The sequence below is a fragment of the Carettochelys insculpta genome, chromosome 1, assembly GCF_033958435.1.
Source record: "Carettochelys insculpta isolate YL-2023 chromosome 1, ASM3395843v1, whole genome shotgun sequence".
NCBI classification, from domain to species: domain Eukaryota; kingdom Metazoa; phylum Chordata; order Testudines; family Carettochelyidae; genus Carettochelys; species Carettochelys insculpta.
This window is the reverse complement of record NC_134137.1, coordinates 115850728-115876297: the sequence shown is the minus strand read 5'-3', so window position 1 is coordinate 115876297 and position 25570 is coordinate 115850728. Positions and strand designations below refer to the sequence as shown.

The window sequence follows — 25570 nt, the reverse complement described above, 5'->3', positions numbered from 1 at the left end:
CACCATGAGCAATTCACAGCCCGCCTTGGCAATGTACTGACGTCCCATGGATCTGTGACTGGAGACCCAACACAAAAGTGGGACCAGTTTAAAACCCTGTCAACGGAGTCAGACAAGTCAACGCTAGAACTAAAACAGAGAGCTCACCAAGACTGGTTTGATGAAAATGATGAGACCACCATGAATATCTCAGAGGAAAAACAGAATGCATTTCTGTTATTGCAAAACGATCAGTTGTCAATTTCCAAACATGACCGCTTCAAGCACCTTTGGAGTCAGGCACAGACTGCACTTTGCAAAATGCAAGATGAGTGTTGAGAGAGAAAAGGTGATGACGTCCAATACTATGCTGACACCAAGAACTCCAATATGTTCTTCAGTGCTATCACAGCTGTATATGGACCATCAAAGACAAGTACTACATCTCTCCTTTCTGCAAATCGCATGACCCTCCTGAGGTAGAAGAGCAGCAGCAATGATGGGTGAAGAGAGCACTTCAGCAACCTTCTCAACAGGCCCTCCTTTTATTGTCCCTACAGCCCTTGACCAGATCCCTTAGAAACTGTTGATAGACAGTCTTGACCTGCCCCCTACCATGGATGAGGTCAAAAAAGGCAATCAGCCAGACCAGCTCTGGCAAAGCCCCTGGGATGGATGGTATCCCTGGTGAAATTTTCAAGGGAGCAGAACCAGTGTCACTTGAAGCCTTTCACAGCATTTTGACCAGCATCTGGGAAGATGACATGCCCCATCATCTCACTGTTCAAGAACAAGAGCAACAAAGCTAACCGTGGAAACTGCTGGGGCATCTCCCTTCTCTCTACTGCTATGAAGATTTTGGCTCAAGTCATCTTCAACCGTCTGACCAACAGCATCTCAGAGGAGAACCTTCCAGAGGCCCAGTGTGGTTTCCACCCAGGCCGCAGCACCATTGACATGATCTTTGCTATTCATCAGGTCCAGGAAAAGTGCATAGAGCAGAACTTGGATCTATATACCATCGTGTTGGACCTGACCAAGGCGTCTGACACCATCAACAGAGAAGCCCTGGGGATCATCCTGTCAAAATTCAGCTGCTCGAGAAGATTTCTTAATCTTATACGCCTATTTCACGATGACATGACTGGCTTTGTTCTTTCAAATGGCGAGTCCTCAGATCCATCTGAGATAGCCAATGGCATGAAATAAGGGTGCGTGCTGGCCCCAGTATTATTCAACCTCTTTTTTACGTGTGTCCTCAGCCACGCAGTTAGGAACCTGGACCATGGAGTCTACATAAAGTACAGTCTTGATGGGTCTCTTTTCGACCTTCATTGTTTGAATGCTAAAACCAAGATGCTTGAGAGGCTCAACCTTGAAGCCCTTTTTGCTGACAACTGTGCACTTATGGCACACAAGGAATCTGATCTCCAGCTTATCATCAATCAATTGGCTGAAGCCACTTGCCTCTTTGGTTTGACAGAGGAGGTTGACAGTCTACTCCAGGATCTGCTGCTCTCCTCGCTTCACTCTCTATTGAAGGAACAGAGTTCAGAACAGTGGAAGAGTTCAAGTACCTCATCAGTGTGATAGACAATAATGGCTCCCTTGGCAAAGAAATCAATGCCAGGATCTGCCAGGCCAACCAGACATTAGCACGTCTGAGAGCATGAGTGTTAAATCAGCACAATATCCGACAGTCCACTAAACTGGAAGTGTACAAGGCTGTAGTCCTGACCAGTCTCCTGTATAGATGTGAAACCTGGACCTTGCATAGAAAACATGTGAAACTGCTGGAGAACTTCCACACATGCAGCCTGAGCTCAATGCTGCACATTCCATGGCAGGACAGAATCATGAACCTGGAAGTCCTTGGCAAAGCAGGAACCACAAGCACTGAAGCCATGATTCAGAAAGCCCAGCTGCGCTGGACAGGGCACGTCATACAAATGGAGGAGTCAAGAATCCCTAAGCAACTCCTCTATGGCCAAAAGGAATCAAAGTAGACCCCAAAAGAGGTATAAAGACTGCGTGAAGGCCAACATCGCTCATGCTGGATTAAAGCCAAAGCAGCTAGAGCAGCATGTACAAGACTGAACAGGCTGGCGTGCTGTCATACGACACACATGACAACTTCAAAGTGCAGCAATGCATACGCCTAATTGATGTTCATGCAAGAAGGAAAGCAACAGCAGCAGCCACACAGACAGAGCCAGGACAATTTCCTTGCTCCTACTGTGAAAGCCCCTGTTGTTCAAGGCTTGGACTTCTCAGCCACATGCGAGTCCACAACCAATGAGCCTGTGCAAACTCAAAACGTCATTGCTGGACACAACGGACTACCGAGAAGAAGATAGGCAATGACCTCATAAGGGTTAAAGTAAAATATGAGACCATTAGAAACATATATTCAAAAATATATTACCGATAAGTTACTTTAGCTTATGGTTAAGCATATGCTTATGACTTCCAAATGACTGACACAGTCAAGAGAATGGTTCAGGACATAGAAGAATTGAGGTGGCACCAAAATGTGGGAGGACTTGAAGATTGAATCTGCACCGACAACCATTGTCATGACTCAATGTGAGAGGATTTGGCACCATGAACACAAACCATCCTTCCTGGTTACTCTGGCCCCTCTGCTTTAAGACCAGCTGCATCCTGGAGGACCCCTCTCTCAAAAGGCAGGCCCATGAAGGGATCTACACATGCTTTCTTTTGAAAGAAAGACTCTTTCAAAAGAAGGTAGTCCTCCTGATCCGGGACCAGAAAAGCGTCTCTGAAAGAAGCATTGCATTTTTTTCAATTTACTTGTGAAAGGATGCCTTGTGTGTGTAGATGCTCTGCGGGATCTTTCGAATAAGCACCAGCTTTTCTGAAACATCTCACTAGTGCAGACGTAACCTTAGTGAACACTGGAGCACTGTCATTGCAATGTCATGTGCAAGACAGAAGAGGGACAATGCTTACGAAGATGTGCCTCTTATTTTGGCACCTGACTCTTTTTGACATCTCTTTAAAGAGAGATTTGTTTCAGTGTAATTCCTGCAGATTATGCAGACCTTTGGGACTGGAAAATGGACATAGCGACAGTCCTGTGATCAACAAAGGGACTTGAACATACCAGGTTTTCAACTCATTTCACTGGTGCTCTGTAACCCAAATTGTGGGGTCTCATTTGCGACACTTATGTAGCAATATATCTGACTCAGTATATTTGTTCTTTTAAATCAATTTTTGCTTTATGGGATTCTATTTTCTATACTATGCCAATCAAAAATTGTCTTTACTTAAGCTAACAAACTGGATGTGAAGACTGGTAAATTAGAGATACTGGCTGGTGGACACCTTCAAGAAAAGGAACCTGAATTTTGACTGCAGAAGAAAGCTGAGTAAAGAATAGCACAATCGCTCTCTCCAAATAATGTTTGAAGAGGGACTGAAATAAGCCACCACAGCCATATGGCAGAGAAGGGTGAATAGTCTGCAGAGTGTTAAGTCCAATTACATTTACCAAAGCTGGTACCTGACACATGTGGTTTTGCTTTTGTTTAAGCATTAGGCACAGCAGAATACTAAAAGTTTAAGCAAAACAAGGATGGTAGACGAATGATTCTGGTGACATGCCGTAAGAGCTGACATGGCTGCACAAAAAGCACAAAGCTTCTCCACATCATCTCTAAAATACAACTGTTCGTATCCATCCACACCCCTACAACGTCTGTCTCACCATCTTGTGGTTTGATTACTGCAAACTCCTTTTTTCTGGCCTTGAGGAAAAAATGCTGCTGTAAAGATAATTTTTCTAAACTGCAGCTTGGACTACGTCATCCCTTACTGAGTCCCCTCACTGTTGCTTCTTATCTAGTGCATCAAACGTAAGCCACTTCACTTTACTTTCAAAGCCTTTCACAGCTTACCTATACTTTATCTATCATTTTGCATCTGTTATCAAAGTATCAACTCACACCTCTGATTGGCCAAGAGTGCAAGTATTTTCATGCTTTTTCTCCCATGCTGCTTCTCACGCCTGGGAGATTTCCCCCATAAACATCCACAAGGGGACCTCTTTATCCTCCACATTTTCCCTACAATTCTCTTTTGCAATGATGCCTACCAAAAAACTTGACAAGCTTTAGGCCACTGGTGTGCTGAGGCCACTGTCCAACATACTGACCAGTTCTGTCTGTCTCCATTCTCTTGTCTCATGTTTTATATTTAGATAATATGATCTTTCAGGCAGGGACTACCTTTTTGTTCTATGTTACATACAGAGCTTAGCATAGTGGGATCCAGGTGTATGGCTGAGATTTCTAGGAACCATAGTAATACAAAGAAAAACTAATGATAGTTTAATAAAATCCTTAATCAAATTAAAGGCCTGATCTCAAGTCCATTAAGTCAAATGTAATAAGACAATGGAATTCAACAAGTTTAAATTAGGTTGGATTCGCTCTTCAATGAACACAGTGTTTTCTTTTTGGAAACTCAGGGGAAAGTAAGTGAATAGATAACTTTGGCTTTACTCTGATAATGAAATTTCAGTTACACAAAACATCTCCATTTACTTACGATGTGTTTATGGCTGATAGTTTAAATTCTGACTTAGGGTTAATGTAGATACAAATTGCCGTGATTTAAATAATCAGTTATTGAATCAGACTACATCAACTTCCAGTCAAACTAAAAGCATCCACATGGGAGCTGCACTGATTTTGTCAATTTACAATGCCCATTTAGTTAAATTAGTGTAATATGAAGAAAACTGAGTCTTTAATAAACAGCACCCTGACTGAACTCTTAACGCACTTATATGCCTATAACTCTGTGGGTCATAAGTAGACTCAGGAGGATAACAAAACTTTAGTCTAAGCACCACCTTTTCAACACAGAAGCATTTATATTTTAAAAGGAGAATGTTCTGAGCAAGAATGCCTGTAGTCTGTTGGCTTCTTTTTCTTCCATCTCTTTTGACAGGTAAAAATTAGCAGTTCTCTGCGAAAACTTAGACTTCCCCAAACAGGCTATGAAGCTGTCCCACCACTTCTCCCTTTCATGCGGAAACTGGCAAGTATTACAAGAAAAGTGACTTTATTATGATATAAAAATAAAAAAGGCTTCTGAACAATTCTGAATCATGTGAATTTACTGCTCTGTAGTGAATTTAGGTATTCGCTATAGAGAGCTGGTTCAGTTATGAGATGCACGTTGTGATCTATATCCAAAAATATGCCCAAAGTTCAATGCTCACAGACTGTGCATTGGACAAAGGATCAGTGTCCTGTTTGGGTCAGTATGTTTAAAGTTAACACCATGAACTCTGCAACCATGGTGTACAACAAGGGGGAACTGCTGCGCCGCTGTTGCCTCCAGCTCAGAACCGGAGTCAAGCTCCGCTGTTTTTCTCACCTCCCAACCTCATCCCTTGCATCTCTCCAGTAGCCACACACCTTCCTCACAGCAGTTCAATAAATCTTGTCACTTACCCATTTCTTCTGTGGGCAAAGCAGACCTTCGCCCTCTGCTTCTGCCCATACTCCAGCCTCTCTTTGCATCACCGTCGCCTAGTTCAGAAGCAGGCAGCCTGATTTCCTGACAATGAAAAACCAGGTTAGGGCAAAGAATACAGCTCCAAACACTCATCCTAGCAACCAAGGGCAGGTCTTAGAGGCCACTGTAACTCACCTGCTTAGCAGCAGCTGCTGCTGCTAGTTGCAAGGAAGCAGATAGGGTACCATGCTTGTTATGCTCATCCTGGGGCTGGGATAGTGGGGCCCTTGCCTGGACTCTGTAGATCAGCTCATTGCGGAGAGTTGCTAGTTCTGCTTTAAGTGCGAGAACATGGTAAAGACACACTGCTGCAAGAGAAGAGGAAAGGAGCACTGCAAGCCACAGGAATGTGACCGAGAAGAGTCCTTTGCTGCCCAGAACAGCACCAGGGAGAGCAGGAGAAGAGGAGGTGGTATCCTTCTGTTGGATGATGTGCACACAGTCCATGGATTTCATCTCTGCTCTTTCCTTACTGAAGCCAGAGGGAACATTCAGCTCTGCCTCCTTCTGGGGCATAATCCATTTTGCCAGTTGCTGGCTGAAACTAAGGGCAGCTAAAATATCTGACCAAAACGCCCAGATCATTTCCTGTCATATGGAGCTGTTGATACAAACATTAAGTTAAATGTACAGAGTAAGTGTCTAAGATGCTGGCTCCCTTAGCTTTCTTCATACTGCTGTGCATCTTGGTAATTATTAAGCAAGCAGCTGAAAAGAGTGTAATCTACCTTCCTCATTTCACTTTCAGCTGTATAAACTTTTATGGCATCTTGCCCATCACTGAATATGATGTTATCTACACAGTCAAATACACGTAAAATATCTGATACCTTTTGTATCCTGAATCTTATCTAATAGAGCAGAAGACATGTAACACTTCCTGGCAGAGAGTTGTAGCCTTTCCCACCCTCACACATAATGTGGTCTCTAATAATAGAAATACACATCACTGACAGAATTTATATCTTTATCCCGTATCCTAAAAACAGAAGGAATATTTTCACAGAACATTTAATTTCTCTGTAAGAAGTTGCAGGCTCAGTGGAGGGCCAGATGTTCCCCACGAATCTGAGGGCAACTTTTAATTACAATTGATTTAATACATTTACCGATTCTGCTGCAGAGTCCAAGCATGTAGATGTGGGTTTAAACATGGATTGATAGGAAGCAGATAGGAGACGTGTAGAGAACTCCAAGAAACAGAATAAATTATTCCACTATGCATGTGCTTTAGAAGACAAAGACAATCTGTGCAATTTAAACCCACTTGCTTAATTTGACTTTGTAAACCTGTATGCTTGTCCTTGGGCTCATCCCTTTCTAATGCCCTTATTAATCCCCAAATCCCTCTGACTTGTGACAATCTTAAAATGGGGGTGAGGGAAATATAACTATAATAGAGCTTCTGGAGTTAAGAGCCCAAGAGTTATGAAATGACCACTCAACCACAACCCTTATTTGAAATCAGAAATACACAGACACCAGCAAAGGATCCCCCTCAGCCACACACACCTCTCAATGGCATATACAATAAAGTACCATATTAAGTGTAAACTACTGAAACATAAAGGGGAGGCATTTTTATTCTGCATAACATTTTGAAGGTGTATTATATCAATCCTCAGTTATAAACTTTGGAAGACAGTCACAAATATTGAAGATTTACAAACAACCTCCATTCCCCATCTTTGTAACTGAGGCTCTACTGCAACGCATACTCTTGCCATCCTGTGGCATAATTCACCTAGAACAGAATGTTGCAGTACATCCGTTCAGCTACAGACTGCCATGCACATGTCAGATGAGTCCACCATTCTCTACATTGACTTCCCATAAAAGTTAACATCTCAAGGTCTCAGTTCCTACCTTCAAAGCACTTCACACTGGCTACGTCCACACGTGCACGCTACAGCGAAATAGCCTATTTCGATGAATAACGTCTACACGTCCTCCAGGGCTGGCAACGTCGACATTCAACGTTGATGTTGGGCAGCACCACATCGAAATAGGCGCTGCAAGGGAACGTCTACACGCCGAAGTAGCACACATCGAAATAAGGGTGCCAGGAACAGCTGCAGACAGGGTCACAGGGCGGACTAGCGCTTCCACGGCAACAGCTAGCCGCTCCCTTAAAGGGCCCCTCCCAGACACATGCAGCCTGCACAGCACGAGGTCTGCAGAGCCATAGGCACACACACCTCGAGCAACGCAGTCATTGACCCCCAGCAGCAGCAGCAGCAGCCGCCGCCGCCGCCGCCGCCGCCAGAGGTCCACACAGCTGCACCTGTAGGAGCAGTGCTCGCCCTGCTCCATGCCATGCGGGAGGCAGCTGAGCACATCCTTGCCACAGAGGAGGAGCTGCCCGCAGGGGAGGAGGATGCAACCCCCAACCCTGCAGCACCCCGCCCCCCGCCGCACGCGCAGCCAGCTGTGGAGCTACCCCACCAGCACCGACTGGTGGGAGCGGCTGGTGCTCAGAGAGTGGGATGACGACCGCTGGCTCAGGAACTGTCGCATGAGCTGGCAGACATTTCTGGAGCTATGCCAGTGGCTCACCCCCGCACTGAGGCACCAGGACACCGCCATGCGGCGTGCCCCCAGCGTCGAGAAATGGGTCGGCATCGCTGTCTGGAAGCTGGCCACTCCAAACAGCTACCGATCCGTGGGCCAGCAGTTTGGCTTCAGCAAGGCCACTGTCGGGGCTGTCCTTATGGAGGTAAGAGGACCCACGGGGGGAGGGGAGGGCCACACACACCCTGCACACCCCTCATTGGTGCTCTCCCATGTGCTTCCCCTGCAGGTTGTCCACGCCATCAACGCCCTGCTCCTCCACAAGCTCGTGAGGCTTGGGGACCCAGATGCCGCCATCACGGGCTTTGCCACCCTGGGCTTCCCCAGTTGCTTCGGGGCTCTGGATGGGACTCACATCCCCATTCGCGCCCCGGAGCACAGTGGAGGACGCTACTTAAACAGGAAGGGCTACCATTCTGTGGTCCTCCAGGCCTTGGTGGACAGCCGGGGCCGTTTCTTGGACATTTATGTGGGCTGGCCTGGCAGCACCCACGACACCCAGGTATTCCGGAACTCGGGCCTGTGCCACCGGCTGGAGGTGGGGACCTACATCCCCCAGCGGGAGATCCCTGTGGGGGACACCACCATGCCCCTCGGCGTCATCGCAGATACTGCATACCCCCTCCGGCCCTGGCTCATGCACCCTTACACGGGCCATCTGTCAGCCAGCCAGGAGTGCTTCAACCTGCACCTGAACCACGCGCGCCAGGTGGTAGAGCACACATTTGGGCGCCTCAAAGGGTGCTGGAGGTGTTTCCTCACCCGCCTTGATGCGGGCCCCACCAACATCCCCCAGATTGTGGGCGCGTGCAGCGCCCTCCACAACCTGGTGGAGAGCAAGGGGGAGGCCTTCTTTCAGGGCTGGGCTGTGGAGGCCGGCAAGGCCGATGTGCGGCCACACGATGCCCCCAGTCACCAGATGGACCCCGAAGGGACACAGGTCCGGGAGGCCCTGTGGGCCCAGTTCGACGAGACCACGGGGTGAACGCTAGCAGGTCCCCCACTGCATCCCCCCCATCCTCCACAACACTCCCTGCCCCTACACCCACCCCACAGAGCACCCAAGAGCACCCCCCCCACTTTTCTTGTAAATAAAAGCAGACATTTGCTCATCAAATCAAATATCTGTAGAACTCATTATTATTATTATTATTATTATCAAGACTAACTATTTACAGGCAAAATCAAAATTATATATATGTATTATAAATAAGACAAGATGAAAGGGGAAGACAAGGAAGGGGAGAACTATATACATGGGGGGCAAGGATCAGCATAACAACAGGGATCTAATATAAAAACTATTTACAAAAGAACATTAAACTGGGGGAAACATATACAAAGGGGGGGGCACATCCTGGGCCCCACACCCCCTAATGTCCAGCACTGGGGGTGGGCAGCCGTGACCCACGCCTCGGCCTCAGCCCTGGCCGGGGCTGGCTGGGGGACCAGTAGATATGACCGGTGGGTGTCAGCTGGCCCCAGGTCCCCCTCGGCGGAGGGGCCCTCAGTAGCGGGTGGTGGTGCGACGGCGGACGGCGCAGCTGGTGGCGCAGGCAGGGCGGGCGCAGCGGCACCCAGCATGGCATGGGGGGCCAGGTAATTGGCGATACAGTCGAATGTCCTCATGAAGGCCCCCCATACCTCCTGGCACCAGGCCAGTGCCCGCTCCTGCAGCTGGAGGGGGCGCTCCTCCACCCACAGCCGCTGCTCAGCGACCTCCAGCTGTCGACGATGGATGGCCAGCAGCTGGGGATCCGTCACCGTCAGGTGGTGGTGCTGGGTCTGCCATCGCCCCGCTGTGGGGCTGTTCAGTCCTCCGCCGAGGGGCTGGCCTGGAGTGATGGCCCCGGTGGGCTGTCCGGGACCACTGACACCTTGCCGGCGTTCTCCGGTCCTTCCGATGGTGCAGCTGCGGAACACAGGAGGGGGGGGAAGAAGAGCAGAGACAGCCGTTAGTGTGGGCCCCGAGCCGTGGCCCTTGTCCCCCCACCCCTCTGCTGCTGGTTCCCCATCCCCGGGAGATGCTGCTGCTGCTGCTGAGGGGTGTCCCACCCCCTCCCCCCGGGGAACCCTAGAGGTTCCGCTCCCCCCAGCCCCGGGGATGCGGCATGGCACTGTTGTGCTGGGGGGCAAGGGCTGATGCACTCTTCTGAGGGACATGCCACTGCTGTCCTTGGGGCCATGGTCATCTGGGCATGTGGAGGGCCCTGGTCATATCTAGTACCCCCGCCCCTCAACCCCGGGGGTGTGCACCGGTGGGGTTCATACCTGATGGTCCATTCCCACGGTCGGGGGACACCCGGTGGGCGGACGCCCTACTGGAGCTCCGGGAGGGGATGGCGATCTGCAGGCCGGCGTCGCTGGAGGAGGACTCCCCCTCCTCCTCCTCCGGTGCCCCGGGGGTGGGCTCCTGGGGGGACCCCCGTGGTGCGGGGCTTACCTCCAGGGCGGACTCCACCTCCGGGGCCTGCTGGGGCTCGTCGGCCGAGGTATCAAGCGTGGCCGGAGGGGAGGAGGTGTGCCGGGGGCCCAGGATGGCCCTGAGCTCCCTGTAAAAGGGGCAAGTGACGGGGGCAGCCCCAGATCGGCCGGCCACATCCTGGGCCCGGCCGTAACCCTGCCGCAGCTCCTTCACTTTACTGCGTACATGATCCAGAGTGTGGGCAGGGTGACCCCGGGCGGCCAGGCCCTCGGCCAGCCGAGCGAACGCATCCGCGTTCTGCCTCTTGCTCCCCATTACCTGGAGCACCTCCTCCTCACTCCAGAGCCCCAGCAGGTCCCAAAGCTCGGCCTCCATCCAGGAGGGGCCCCGCTGCCGCTTCCCCGCCTGGCTGCTGGGCTGGGAGCCCTAGCTCCCCTTGGGGGGGGTCCCCTGGGGGCACTTGGGGGGCTGGGGGATGTCCATCGCGGTGGGTGGGGGTGTGTGGGCACGGAGGAGCGTGCAGGCTGGCTGCGTGGCTGTGCTGCCGCCTGCACGCTCTCTTATCTTCCTGCACAGGAAGGCAGGGGGCGGGGAGATTTAAGGGGCTGCTGCATGCAGCGACCATCGAGCTCAGGGGCTGGAGAGAGCGTCTCTCAACCCCTCAGCTGATGGCCGCCATGGTGGACCCTGCTATTTCGATGTTGCGGGATGCGCAACGACTACACTTTCCCTACTTCGACGTTGAACGTCGAAGTAGGGCGCTATTCCCATCCCCTCATGGGGTTAGCGACTTCGACGTCTTGCCGCCTAACGTCGATGTTAACTTCGAAATAGTGCCCCACACGTGTAGCCGTGACGGGCGCTATTTCAAAGTTGCCACTGCTACTTCGAAGTAGCCGGCATGTGTAGACGCAGCCACTCAGGGCAAAAGGACATCTAAAATCACCAGGAGGTTCAGGAAGAGGACCATAGTAAACATGAATAGTGGAACTTTCTACTAGAAGGGTAAAACTTGTCTGGGCAAGAAATAAAATCTTGGGGATGATCTCAGTCTGTGGAATAAAATCATTCAAGAACTAAGAACCATCATAAACCTCACACCTTCTGACTTTAAGTATAATACTTTTTCAACCTTGCCTTCTCTAACACATAACAGCATGTACCACAAAGCCAAGCACTACGCACACAAATTCTCCGCATGTGGGGGAAGCGAGTGAGAAAAAGAACCACATGAGATAGATGCTAGTCATCTCATTTAATGAATTACCGGAACGTGTTCATATGTTGATTGGGCAGTTTGAGAATCTATATAAAACCAAAACCCATGACCTCACCCCAGTGAAATTTAGTCAGTATGTATTTTCTGGGTAGTGTACTTCAATGATTATATAATATCTAATAAGACTATTTATTTGGCACCTATGCAGCAAATTATAATTGTACCTAGAGACCTCAACTGTATAGGGTACCACTGTTCTAGATATTGAATGTATATATGAGAGATGTGCAATCTAAATAGACAGGGGAAAAATGGAACAGATTGGTAAATAGTAACCCAGGATTTTAAAAAGGATGGACTAAAGACCACCCTGAATCACATTTTTTTGTTTTGTTTTTTAAACAAGTCTGAGACTAAGGAAATTCCAGAACAGCAAGAAAAGGTTAATGTGTCAATATTTAAAAAGAGTGAATGAGATATCTGTGAAACCTTAGACTGATTCACCTGACATGATGCCATGCAAAGTCATCAAAAGGCCCATATGAGAAGATATCAGTAATGAATTAAGGGACAGTAGCATGATCAATGACATTAAAAGATTTATACAAAATAGGTCTTGCCAAACAAACACTTTTTATAAGATCACAAGTTTAGATGATAAAAGTGAGTGGCTTCTGTGATGCATTTAGCATAGTCCTGCACAGCATTCTGCTAAAGTTAGCACTACACAAAATCATATTAATGGATAAAAAGGTGGTTAACAAAAAGATTCCCAAGAGTAATTGTAAATGGGAAATTGTCACCCAGCAGGTTGATTTCCAGTGGCGTCTTAAAGCAATTGGTTCTTGACTCGCTAATCATCAATTTTTATAAATGGCATGAAAGAAAACATAAGATGGTGGTGAAGTTCAGAAATTACACTAAAATTGGTAGATTGACCCAGTCTTGATTTATCAATCAGTTATACTGACTAACCTGGATCACTTGGTAAAGTGGAGTCATCTGAACAACATGACTTTGAAAAGACAATAAATGCAAAGTCACGTAGGAACAAAGACTGCAGGTCAGAGGGAGAACTATATTCCAGAAAGCATTAACTGGCTGTGTCTAGACTACATTCTTCTTTCAAGAGGAATGCAAAATGAGGGAAAATGAAAATGCAAGTGTAGTGCTGATTTATAAATCTTGCGCTTCATTTTCATCTCACCTGATTGCTTTTTTGGAAGAGATTCTTTCAAGAAAAAAAGCAGTGTAGACAGGGTACTTTCAGAGAAAAAAAACAACAACCCCTTTTTCAAAAGAACACTTATTCCTGAAGAAAAATGAGGTTTACAGGGTTTTTTTTTGAAAAAATTCTTTTCCCTGCTGAAAGAACCCCATCTACACTGCCTTCCCCCCCCCTCAAAAGAGAATCTCTTCTGAAAAAAGCAATTGGATGAGATCGTGCAAATGAAGCCCAAGATTTGTAAATCAGCTCTTCATTTGCAATTTCCCTAATTTTCTTTCCTCTTTTGAAAGAGGAACGTAGTCTAGACACAGCCACTATGAAGAAGACTGAAAAATCACAGCAAAACACCAACTTTCTGTAGCCAAGAGAGAAAGTTAATCTTTAAATGTATCACAGGTATATATCAAGTAGGGAAATAGTATTATTGCTGTATTTAGCCTTCATGAGACCATTAGTACCAAGTTCTGCTTCCACATTCAAAAAGAGTTTCTGAATAACTGAAAATGGTTCAGAAGAGAGCTACAAGAATAAGTCATGGTCTTTAAGTCATTCTTTATAGTTAGACAATAAAATAGCTTAATCTATTTAGTTTATCACAGAAAAAGTTAAGCGATAAATGCCTCAATTGGGAAGAGATATCTGATAGACTGAAACAGGCATGAGGTTCAATGGCTGGAATCTTATACTAGACAAATTCAAGCAAGAAAAAACAACAGATTTTTATCAGTATGGCTAACTACTTATGGGAACTCACTTAGGAACATGATGGATTCTCCACTGCTTGAAGTGGATCTCTTTTTAAGTTGCAGGGTTGCTGATGAAATTACAGGGTAAGGGATTTTTGGCCTGTGTTATGCACATGCGAGACGACCATAACGGACACTCAAAACTGTACCAAGCATTATCGTTGCCTTTTAAACAAATGGGGAACTGAGGCACAGTTACATGCCCCAGGTCCCACAACAAGTCTGTGGTTGAGGCAGGAACGGAACCTTTGATTTCTGAGTTCCAATCCCATGCCCTAACCACAACAGCATTCTTCCTCTTCAAGGAATAAAAATTAGTTCTCACAAAGAAGTTTTTAAAAAACATAGGGGATTACAAATCTCAGAACAAGGTCAGAATCCATTCAGATCATATAAAACAAAATGCAAATGAAGTGCTGATTTACAAATCTCTCGCTTCATTTGCATAATCTTATCTGATTGCTTTTTCAGAAGAGATTCTTTCAGGGAAAAAAAAAGCAGTGTATATGGAGTTCTTTTGGAAAAATAACCTTTTTTTTCAAAGAACCCTGTAAACCTCACTTTCAGGAATAAGGTTTCTTTCGAAAAAGGATTCTCCCCCACAAACAACCCCATCTACACTGCCTTTTTTTTGGGGGTGGGGAAGGGGGCGAGAATCTCTTCCAAAGCAATCAGATGAAATTATTCAATGTCAGTAGCATACTTGATTTTATGCAGGCTTATTTAATAATACTTTGCTTTTTACATGTGTTGCAAAACTCTTATGTCAGAGGCAAAACCCCACTTATTGCAGAATGTACAAACTACTGTTGGGGTTTTTGTTCATCACCATTATATAGACACTGTGTATGAGGAGACAGTTCTGAATTTGGTCCCATATTTCTTGATGTGTATGTTAAATTGCATACGGACTTTCAAAAAGGTTTTCCTCACACTGTATTTTAATACATAGTTTAAGTAAGGTAATAATATCCATATTGAGACACTGCACTCAGAGCCAAGATAAACCTGAAGAAACAGCTCCAGCTATGCTGGGCCCTCTGTGAGACAGGGACTTCCTTATAACCTGATTCTTAACATCATTGTCGAGCTGCTGGTACTTGAACGTGCTCAGAGGAAATTTGCACTTTATCTCAGAGGTCTGAGTCTAAACACGTTGCTACTTAAGTAGGGATGAGGTGAATGTGACCTATTTACATTTGGAACTGCTGTATACAGTTACAGCCTGACCACTTTGAAAAGTTAGGGGGATGTTGAAAGCATGCTTTGAGTAATTTATAACACTATATAATATAGGTTGAACCTTTCTAGTCTGGCACACTTATCTGGCAACATCCATAATCCAGATGTTTGGCTCATATGTTGCATTTGGAATCATATTTTCATTGGGATCCACCACAGCCTCCATTCTCTCTATCCCATTTATTTTATTCATATTGTTACCATCTATATTGCCACGCATACACAATTCACACAGATACCTGAATGCTTTTAAACACAGGTATTTTAAGAGTGCCTTTAAAAAAACCAGGAAATATGACAGGAAAGAAAAGTGACACGTAGATGATTATTTTATGAAGTAAACTAGGCCAAGAAAAGATCAGTCTCCATACAGAAAGTAAAACAGGAACAAGAAGAAATAAATGGGATTTATATTTTGAAGCCAACCTCAGCAAACATTTCTGCCATCTGATCGCATGTTAAAAAAGGAAGTTAGAAAAGGGTCACAGTGCTCAAGCTGCAGAAGCAGGAAAGACAATGCTCATCTTGTACACATTTCTGAATAGTCCCATTTCATACCAACATAATATTACTGCCTTTCCGCAAGCCCCTATGCAAAACACAACTAAACAGCCTTTGCACATCTGAGCTAAAATGAGTTTATTATGGTGTTAAAATGAAGCCATCCTTCCTCAGTTGGAAATGGGTTCTTTAGATATGCTCTAGCAATTACTGGGGTTAAGGAGTGCTAGGGCCTATGTCAACAGGTCCGACAAGGTGTTTAAAACTGTCCTTTATGGCGTTCGAGTCTACGAGATCATGGGCTACAGTAGTAGTTAGGGCCCCTGCACATCCAACAACACATTAACCCACTGCCAGCTAGCTCTCTCATTGAGCTGCTGCAGCTTGGAGGACATACAGGATAATATGCCTGGGCATGGCTTTTCACTCTCAAATTTTAATGCCCATTGGTAAAGAGAATTATGAAATACGTAAAGTTTTGCCTCCTTGAGACAGCAGGTGGACTCAACTCTTTTCCTCGATTCGAGGCAAGAAGCATTCATGGTGGGCTGTACGATGAAGTTGTCTGTGACTATTCAGTTGCATATTTTTCCATTTTTAAGTTTCTTTAATATTTGTGCTCCAGCACCTAGGCTTAGCTTTAAATAAAAGCTTAAGCCTTATGAATGAAAAAAAAAAAACGATCTTCAAAATGTAGACCACAAATAAACCCATACTGCACCACAGGCAGAGCATTATTGCAATTTGGTAAAATAATTCAGGGAACAATGAACTGCTACCATCAAGCAACATTAAAAAAATTCTGAACTCTGAAGGCAAGTTAAAGGTCAGTATAGCTATTTCACAACTTTTTAGATTGGCAAGAAAAAAAAAAAAAGAAGCTAAATGCCCAGGTAACAGAGAGATAGTATATAGACTAGCACAAGCTATCAAAACAAAAAAGCAGTCCAGTAGCACTTTAAAGACTAACAAAATAATTTATTTGGTGATGAGCTTTTGTGGGACAGACCCACTTGCCCAGGGTTTTCTTTTGTGACACGGAATCACCAAGTTGAGAGATTTTAAAGGAGTATTTTTTTCAGGAAGCACTGAATACCCATGTCTCATGCGGGCACAGAAAACTGTATTAACAATGAAATACTTTATGAAACTATGTTAATATACCTTTTGTTTGATGTATAAAAATTATTCTAATCAGATCCACTATTCAGTAAATTTGTTTGAAAAATATCAAGCAACTGCAAACTTAAGACAAGTGTACGTAAACCATCAGCTTTTCAATAACTAATGTTGAGTTCTTCCACTTGAATCTGTCGAATATACTTAACAGTTAGGGAACTACTGTGCATTGTGTAGGGTTCCCCACCCCCCATGCCACCCTTCACTTGCATGTTTCCTTTAACTTTCCCTTTTACATTTATTTTACTTTCTGAAAAGCAAATTAAAATTCTTTTTCACTGGAAATTCAAATGATGACTTTTCATTTAGAAATCTCAAGGTGTTTCAGAAGACAGTCGAAAAATGAACCATAACCGTTTTTTAATGATCTTGGAGAGGGAAACATTGAGTTTACACCTGAAGAGAGAAAGACAAGAAATTCTTCGAGTGTCCCCGTGGGTGCTCCACCATAGGTGACAGCTTGGCCGGCGCCGCAGATCGGATCTTCCAACCACTTTCTGCCGGACCGCGCATGCGCCGGCACGCACCGCTCCCTGGCGCGCTCCTGGCCATGTGCGCGATCCGGTCCCCGCCAGTTCCTCTTAACCGCCGTCGGCTGCAGACGGAATCCGACTAGGCTAAAGCCACATAGCGTATTCAACGACTTTATTTGTTTTCTCTTTAAAGTTTTTCAGTTCTTTAGGATACCATAAGTAACCGGTTGTTATTTTGTAAAAAAAAAACAAAACAAAAAAAAAAAAACAAACAACAAACAAGCTACGGAGGGACAGCTCAAGCCAGTCCCAGTAACAAGCGCCGGAGGCCGGGAGCTAGGGCCATCAGCCCTCCTGCGGAGGCAGGCCATCGGACGGGGAAACAGCACAAAGAAGTGCTAAGTACCCACAAACAAACTCAAAGACTCACCAACAATGTCCTCCTCAGGCTTTAAAAAATGTGAGTCCTGCCGAGAGGCGATGCCAGTGTCCGATGGGCACAGTCTATGCATAAGGTGCCTGGGGGAGTCCCATGTGGCACAAAAATGCGCCTTCTGTGCAAAATTAACGACCAGAGCACGGAGAGACAGGGAGATGAGAATTAAACTGCTGCTTCTTGACAAGGCCCTCCAGCCAGACATGCCGGAGCGGCCGCAGCAGGAGGGACCCTCCGGGGCCCTTAGAAGGAAAGCTGCCTCCCTCACTCCATCAGCGCAAAAATGGAGGAAAGTTTCTCCAACCCGATCCCTGCCGGCAGCAACAGTGAGCGGGACGGGAGGAGCGAGCAGCCCCCAGCCGCAGCAACAGCTGATCGGCGGCGGCACGGAGAGCCACGTGGAAGCGGCTCAGCCTCCGATGATCAGCCAGCCGCCCCGCACCGCAGGCAGGGCGGCGGCTAAGCAAGCGCCGGTACCAGCGGCACCGCCCCCCGGGGAACCAGCGGTGCAGAGCGCGCAGGCACGTAGCCTGCAGGCGCAGAAGGACTCCGCACGTGCGGCACCGCCCTCGAGCGTGCCTAGCACGGTGCCGACGGGGCCGGGATCCCCCGCCCATCAGGGGGAGGAGTTACCTCCTCAAGGGAGGGGGAAGGCTGCACACAAGAGGAGGCACTGCAGCCCCTCTCCAGACAGGGCTGTGGAGCTCTTTTCTCACAGCCCTCCTCTCATGTTGCAGACTCCAACCAGAAGGCAGGGGCCCCCCCTAGCCTACCCGGAGCCCCCTTCTCCTTTCCTGCAATCAGCCTCCCCATGGCTGGCACCACCCTCGCCCTTCCTGGGATTTGAATCGCTGGACTATTATGCAAAATCGCTCTCTCCAGTGTCTCGACGATCCCCCTCTCCCAGACACACAGGGTACGTGCAAAGGGAATGGTCAAGGTCACCTTCCCAGGAACAGTGCCTATACTGCCATGGTCGTCCCTACCACGCGGGGCATGGACACCATCGGCAATCTACCAGGGAGAGATCCCCACATACTACCTCGTACCCCCGAGGGCAATCGCGATCGGGGACGGAGACTCAAGCATCCCAGGGGGGACTGGCCGTGGACCCACGAGATTTTCCCTCGCAAACCTCCAGCGAGAGGGCGCACCATCACCATCAAGAACCGGAAGGGTCCAAAGAAATGTACCCCAGCGGTTCCTCGTTTTCCTCCCTGGATGAGGCCACGGCCTATGGGGACGTCCATCCCAAGGACGATCTCAAACAGTTTCAGGAGCTGTTTAAGAGGGTAGCTTTCACGCAAGGCATCCAGACAGCACAAGTGCAAGAGAAACATCATAAGCTCCTTAAAAATTTGAGCTCCCCGGCCTCCTCCAGAGTAGCAATCCCGCTTGATGAAGCGATCTTGGAGTCCGCCACTACCATATGGCAGACCCCGGCAACTATTCCGCCTGTCCAAAAGAGAGCGGATAAGAAATACTTCGTGCCGGTGAAGGGCATGGAGTTCTTGTTTAGCCACCCCCAGCCAAACTCCTTGGTGGTGGAGTCCTCGCAGCAAAGATTAAAAACATCTCAATTTAAAACAGGGGGAACGGACAAAGATGCTAAGAAGCTAGAGCTGTTCGGCAGAAAGGTCTACTCCTCCTCCACTTTAACCTTGCGAATGGTTATGCAGCGCACTTGGCGAACCATAATTTCGACAACTATGCCAGATTAACTTCCCTCATGGACTCGCTTCCAGAGGACAAAAAGCCGGTCCTCAAGGCCATAGTGCAAGAGGGCTACGCGGCTGGGAGGATGGAAGTTCAGATTGCTTTGGACGTTGCGGACACGGCAGCACGTTCCACAGCAACTGCAGTGGTGATGCGACGGGAGTCCTGGCTCCAGACCTCGGGCATACCGAGAGATCTGCAGGCGAAGATAATCGACCTTCCCTTCGACTTGCAGAAGCTGTTTGCTGAATCAACTGACTCGGTCCTTCATTCCAGTAAAGATTCAAGAGCCACACTCAGGACCCTGGGGATTTACACCCCTCCATACTCAAAGAAAAGGTACTACCCACAGCAAAGGCGGTACCAATACCAGCAACAGCGCCCCCAGTATCACAGGGGTTACGAGCAAGGGCGGCATCAGCAGCACCAGCAGTACAGAACCCCCAGGCGACGCTCACAACAGGGCCGTCCGTCCTCGGGGTGGGGCCAAAGGCCACAGGTTTGACATACAAATCCAGGGCTGCGCCATCACCACCATTGCACAAGATCATCCGAAACGACTTTCACCATCGCCTCCGACCATTCTACGACCAGTGGCAAAGGATCACCACAGACAAATGGGTGCTGGAGATCATAGCCACGGGGTACGCCATCCCCTTCCAGTCGCTCCCGCCGCCGCGACCCCCGCCCAAGCCCCACCCCCAGGAGGCCTCCCATGTAGCCAGGCTCAGGCAGGAGGTGGCCCACCTAGAGTTCATAGGGGCGGTGGAAAAGGTGCCGGAGCAACTGCAAGGGAAAGGGTTCTACTCTCGGTATTTCCTGACGGAGAAAAAGACAGGAGGCTGGAGGCCCATCTTAGACCTTCATGGCCTCAACAGGTATCTGCGCAAGCAACGTTTTCGGATGATCACTATTGCCTCCATCCTTACAGCACTGGACGATGGAGACTGGTTCGCAGCCCTCGATCTACAAGACGCGTACTTCCCCATAACCATTCATCCGGCTCACCGACGTTTTCTCCGGTTCATGGTGGGCAACGAACACTTCCAATACAAGGTCCTACCGTTTGGCCTTTCCTCGGCCCCCAGAGTCTTCACCAAGACCTTGGCAGTGGTGTCAGCCTACCTGCACAGACAGGGGGTGTTTATTTTCCCGTATCTGGACGACTGCCTGCTCAAAGGGACCTCGAAAAGGGAGGTTCTCCGCATGATACGCGTCACAGCAAACACGTTCTCCTCACTTGGCCTGGTTATCAATCTGGCAAAATCAAAGATAGACCCCTCACAGGACATAGAGTTCATAGGGGCTCGCATAAACTCGGTCTCGGCGAGAGTATACCTACCAGAGGCTCGTTTTCGAGCCATCGGTTCCCTCGTGCAGGTCATCACCTTCAGCCCTACGGTGCCGGTCTTGACGTGCTTGCAGCTGCTGGGCCACATGGCAGCGGCTACGTTTGTGGTACAGAACGCCAGGTTGCACATGCGCGGCATGCAACATTGGCTGGCAAGTGTATACAAGCCGGCAGTACACACCGTTCACAGGGTGGTGTCGCCCCCACCTGGGGTGCGCGAATCCCTGCAATGGTGGGTAAACCCCGGGAACTTGCTAACAGGGGTACCCTTCCATCAGCCGCAAATATCGGTTTTCCTCACTACGGATGCCTCCCTCATAGGGTGGGGAGCGCACATGGGCGAAGAGGTGGCTCAAGGACTGTGGTCACCCACGGAACAGTCTCTACATATCAATGTTTTAGAGCTCAGAGCAGTGTTCAACGCCTGCAAACACTTTCGAGACCGTATACAAGGCAAAGTCGTCGGGATCAGTACAGACAATACCTCCACCATGTTTTACATAAACAGGCAAGGAGGAGCTCGATCCCGTACCTTATGCGCGGAAGCAATCCGCCTATGGAACTGGTGCATCGCCCATGATATAATCCTGAGAGCCTCCTACTTGCCGGGCACGCACAACGTGAAGGCAGACCAGTTGAGCAGACGTTTTGCGCTCACCCACGAGTGGCAGATCCGTCCCGATCTACTACGGCCGATTTTCCACGCATGGGGGTTTCCCCAAATAGATCTGTTTGCCACTCAGCACAACAAACAGTGCCCACGATTCTCCTCCAGAGCAGGGCTGGGCCGGGGGTCCCTGGGGGACGTGTTCGCGATCCCGTGGGGAGGCCCCCTGCTTTACGCGTTTCCCCCCGCAGTGCTGATCCACAAGGTTCTGCAAAAAGCCAGGAGAGACAAGGCTCGGATGATCCTGATAGTCCCAACATGGGATCGCCAACCATGGTTCCCCCTACTCCTGCGCCTGTCGGACCGCCCACCGATGCCTCTTCCGGTGGCGCCGGATCTGCTCACGCAAGCCCAGGGGTCCATAGTGCATCCGCACCCCCAAAGCCTGCGACTGCAAGCGTGGCTAATCCATGGCTCAGCTCCCTAGAGAGCACATGCACAGTGGAAGTACAGCAAGTCCTAGAAAGTAGCAGGAGGACTTCCACTAGGAAAACCTACAAACAAAAATGGACTCGCTTCATGGCTTGGTGTTCTACCAAGCAGCTGGCCCCCCTTTCGGTGCCTATACCTACAATTCTAGAGTATTTACTGGACCTCAAGAGAGCAGGACTCTCGCTATCCTCGTTAAAGGTCCACCTTGCCGCCATCTCGGCGTTCAGACATGAGGAGGGAGGGCACACGGTGTTCGCCCACCCTATGGTTACCAGGTTCCTCAAAGGGTTGGTAAACCTATACCCCCCTCGGAAACCGATTCCACCTTCGTGGAGCTTGGACCTGGTGCTTACCACACTCATGGGACCATCGTTCGAGCCCTTGGCCATGGTTCCCCTTCGCCTCCTTACAGTAAAGACGACCTTTCTTCTTGCAATTACGTCAGCCCGTCGGGTGAGCGAGCTTGCGGCAGTCATGGCAACGACACCCTGCACTGTCTTTTCCAAGGAGGCGGTAACCATACGGCTGCATCCAGCCTTTGTTCCCAAAGTTTCTTCCGAGTTTCACATCAATGAACCTATTGTTCTACCCTCGTTCTATCCAAAGCCTCATAACTCCAGCGAAGAGGCGCGCCTACACCTCCTGGATGTGAGGAGGGCGCTAGCCTTCTACGTAGACAGGACCAAGTCCTTCCGAAAAACGGATAGACTCCTGGTCTCCCTCGCTCCCAAATCTAAAGGAGAAGGTCTCTCATCGCAGAGAATCTCAAAGCACATTGTATCCTGCATAAAAATGTGCTACGAGCTCAGAAAGACTCCTTTGTCGGCCACTCCCAGGGCTCATTCCACCAGGGCGGTGGCAGCATCAACAGCCTTTTTCAAGGGCGTTGCATTGAAAGACATTTGCAGAGCGGCGACCTGGTCATCCTACGACACGTTCGCCAAACATTACGCCCTTCACAGGGTATTCCAAGAGGATACCCGTCTCTCTGCAGCGGTCCTCTCGGGGACCAGCTGCACATAATCCGATTACCCACCACCTATCTGGGTTACTGCTGGGTAGTCACGTATGGTGGAGCACCCACGGGGACACTCGAAGAAGAAAGAGAAGTTACTCACCGTAGTAACGGTGGTTCTTCGAGATGTGTCCCCGTGGGTGCTCCACTTCCCGCCCATCCTCCCCGCTTCGGATCTCTGTTAGTGTTTTGCAAGGGCAACCGAGGCGGTTGGTCGAGGAACTGGCGGGGACCAGATCGCGCACATGGCCAGGAGCGCGCCAGGGAGCGGCGCGCGCCGGCGCATGCGCGGTCCGGCAGAAACTGCTTGGAAGATCCGATCTGCGGCGCCGGCCAAGCCGTCACCTATGGTGGAGCACCCACGGGGACACATCTCGAAGAACCACCGTTACTACGGTGAGTAACTTCTCTTTCTTCAGTGTCTGTATAAGGGTGATGAACAAAAACCCCAACAGTAGCTTGCACATTCTGCATTAAGTAGGATTTTAACTCTGACATAACAGACTTTCACAAACACATGGAAAAAGGTAAGTATTATTACATAAGCCTGAATAAAATCAAGTATGCCACTGACTGACATTTTAAATTTGAATCTCAGGATAAGCAGGTAACAGAGCAAGTGAAAAGTTTTTTGTTATTGCTTTTTTTTTTTTTTTTTGTTGGGGGAGGATGGACGACATTCAGTACAGATTTCAGAAGGTCTTTCAACCCAGAACAGGGAACTAAATATTCAGACAATCTGTTAGTTCTAAAGAGGAAATTTAAGGGGATGGGGTGAGAAGTCTGAAAGAGCTGAAGGATATAAAGGGTAACAGAAGGTCACCAAGTCATACTCATATAATCCTCTGTCACTGGGAAGCTGAAAACAGATTAGAGGTCCTAGAAATAGCTGCTTAATTTTTTTTAAAAAAGTAATCTAAACAATTAAACTTGCCAAGTTATATTTCTGCAGTAACAGAACATCGAATACAGGCAATCTGTACTCCACATGCACTGAGCTGTTCTATAAATACATTTGAAATATTTTACCCGTTAAATCAGCAACAGTTATCAGGCAACCCAAAAACCCTAAATTCATTCTGAAAAAAGGTCACAAACTGGAAGAAGACATTAATGGTACTTTCAATGTATCAATTTATTGCACATCAGTACATAAAAATAGAACGTGTTTTGTAAAACAAATTTTATTGTAAAAACCAGACTAGAATGAAAGTGTTTGTAAAAACGGCAATGATTAGCACATATACTGAGACATTTATGCGTAGTCAACAAAATATAGAAGTACTTCTTTACCGGATACTTAAACTGAATACTAAAAAAATTAAATTCATTCCTTTTACATTCATTGACTGACTTTAAATTCAAACATCAGTTTTAGTTAGCTCGAGTATGCTTTAGATATAAAGACTTTTCTGTATGGTTCTACTATAAACTATGCAGACAGGACAACATTAAGTTCTAAACAGGACACACCAATCATAATTTGATCACATCACATGCAGGAGGCACTAGTTTTATTTTTGGCAAAAGTGCCTCTTGCAAATTGGCACATCATTTTAAGATGCACTTCAAATAATGTAATTTATGAACCACAATTGGCAGTATCTGCATCTCTTTGCTAACCGAAGGTGTTAAATCCTGTACACTTGCCAAATCTTAGGATTTTAGCATCAGAGAAATACTCACCTAAGAACATCCAAGGTGACTTTACTAATTAGTCAGGAGATGCTGATGTGCATATTCATATATATAAATAAACAAGTTAATCCATCTACCCTTACAACTGGGAGATTGCCCACAAATATCAAGTCTGCCAAATATATTTGTGCTGTATTATTTTACCTGAGAATGCTTATGAGGGCACCTACTTGAGTCATTTTTCTCCGTTTGAAAGCACAGCATGTATTTGCCTTTCAGTTCCAAAACTAGATATTGGGTATGTAAAAACGGATCAACAGAACGCTTTAAGCATTTCTACTCATTCCATCTAGAAAAAAATACTCTTGCCAGGCAGGATTTATCACCAGGACATTAGTACCACAGCTACTCTATTTTGACTCCTAATTTCTTTGAAATCTGATTTATTTATATATGGAAATGTGCGTGTGCATGCATGCACGCACACACACACAGTTCCACCTGCCCAGACAAATTTATGGTAGGCAATCCTACAAAATAAGAATATATACTGTTCACAACTAAACACATCACTTTTTTTTGGCAAGAGGGAACATTCTACATGGAAATCATTGGCAAAGGTACATCTAATGACCATTCCATTTATTTTTCAGTTAAACACACATGATTTAACTGCTGTTTGGCTATTTTGAAATATTCTTGCCAAGACTCTTCTTAATACCCAACCACAATAACTGTTTCTCAAACGGGAGATTCAACAGCAAAACAGTGGTTTGTTATTGTAAAATTTGAAGACCAAATGAGAGCCCTGATATAGACAAAAATCTTGACATTTCAGATGTTCCAATGCCCTCACAGGAGGAAAAAATTCTCTCTTACCTTTTGTTAACAATAAATAATCCCATTCAGAGCATCACAGCACTTACAGAAAACAGTCAATAACAAAATTGGTGTAAGTGTTCCCTCCTCACCTGCCTCAGACAGATTTCATTGTGAAAGGGCAAACTCCTGTTAAACATTCAGTTTCTCATTCACACTGCTTAACATAATCCTACCCTTATATGGCACAGGAAAGCAGTCTGAAAAGGTTTATGTGGTTGAGGGAGTGAAACAGGAAGAGTCAGTATTCAGTTTAATAACTCCTAAGCATATAGGCACCTCATACCTGGGATAAATATTCATTATAACATGCAGTTTTT

The 25570-nt window shown here is 47.3% G+C and overlaps 1 protein-coding gene across 1 annotated transcript in view; it reads right to left on the bottom strand.

Annotated features, from left to right (window-relative positions):
* The window catches only part of TNFSF13B (TNF superfamily member 13b), a 51137-nt gene that overhangs the window by 11506 nt on the left and 14061 nt on the right, over positions 1-25570 (bottom strand). Inside the window, exons 2-3 of the mRNA XM_074990003.1 lie at positions 5668-6133; positions 5469-5574 (exon numbers count right to left, since the gene is read on the bottom strand). Coding sequence (XP_074846104.1) covers positions 5469-5574; positions 5668-6117 — 556 coding nt within the window. The 5' untranslated portion in view covers positions 6118-6133. The remainder of the gene's footprint in view (positions 1-5468; positions 5575-5667; positions 6134-25570) is intronic.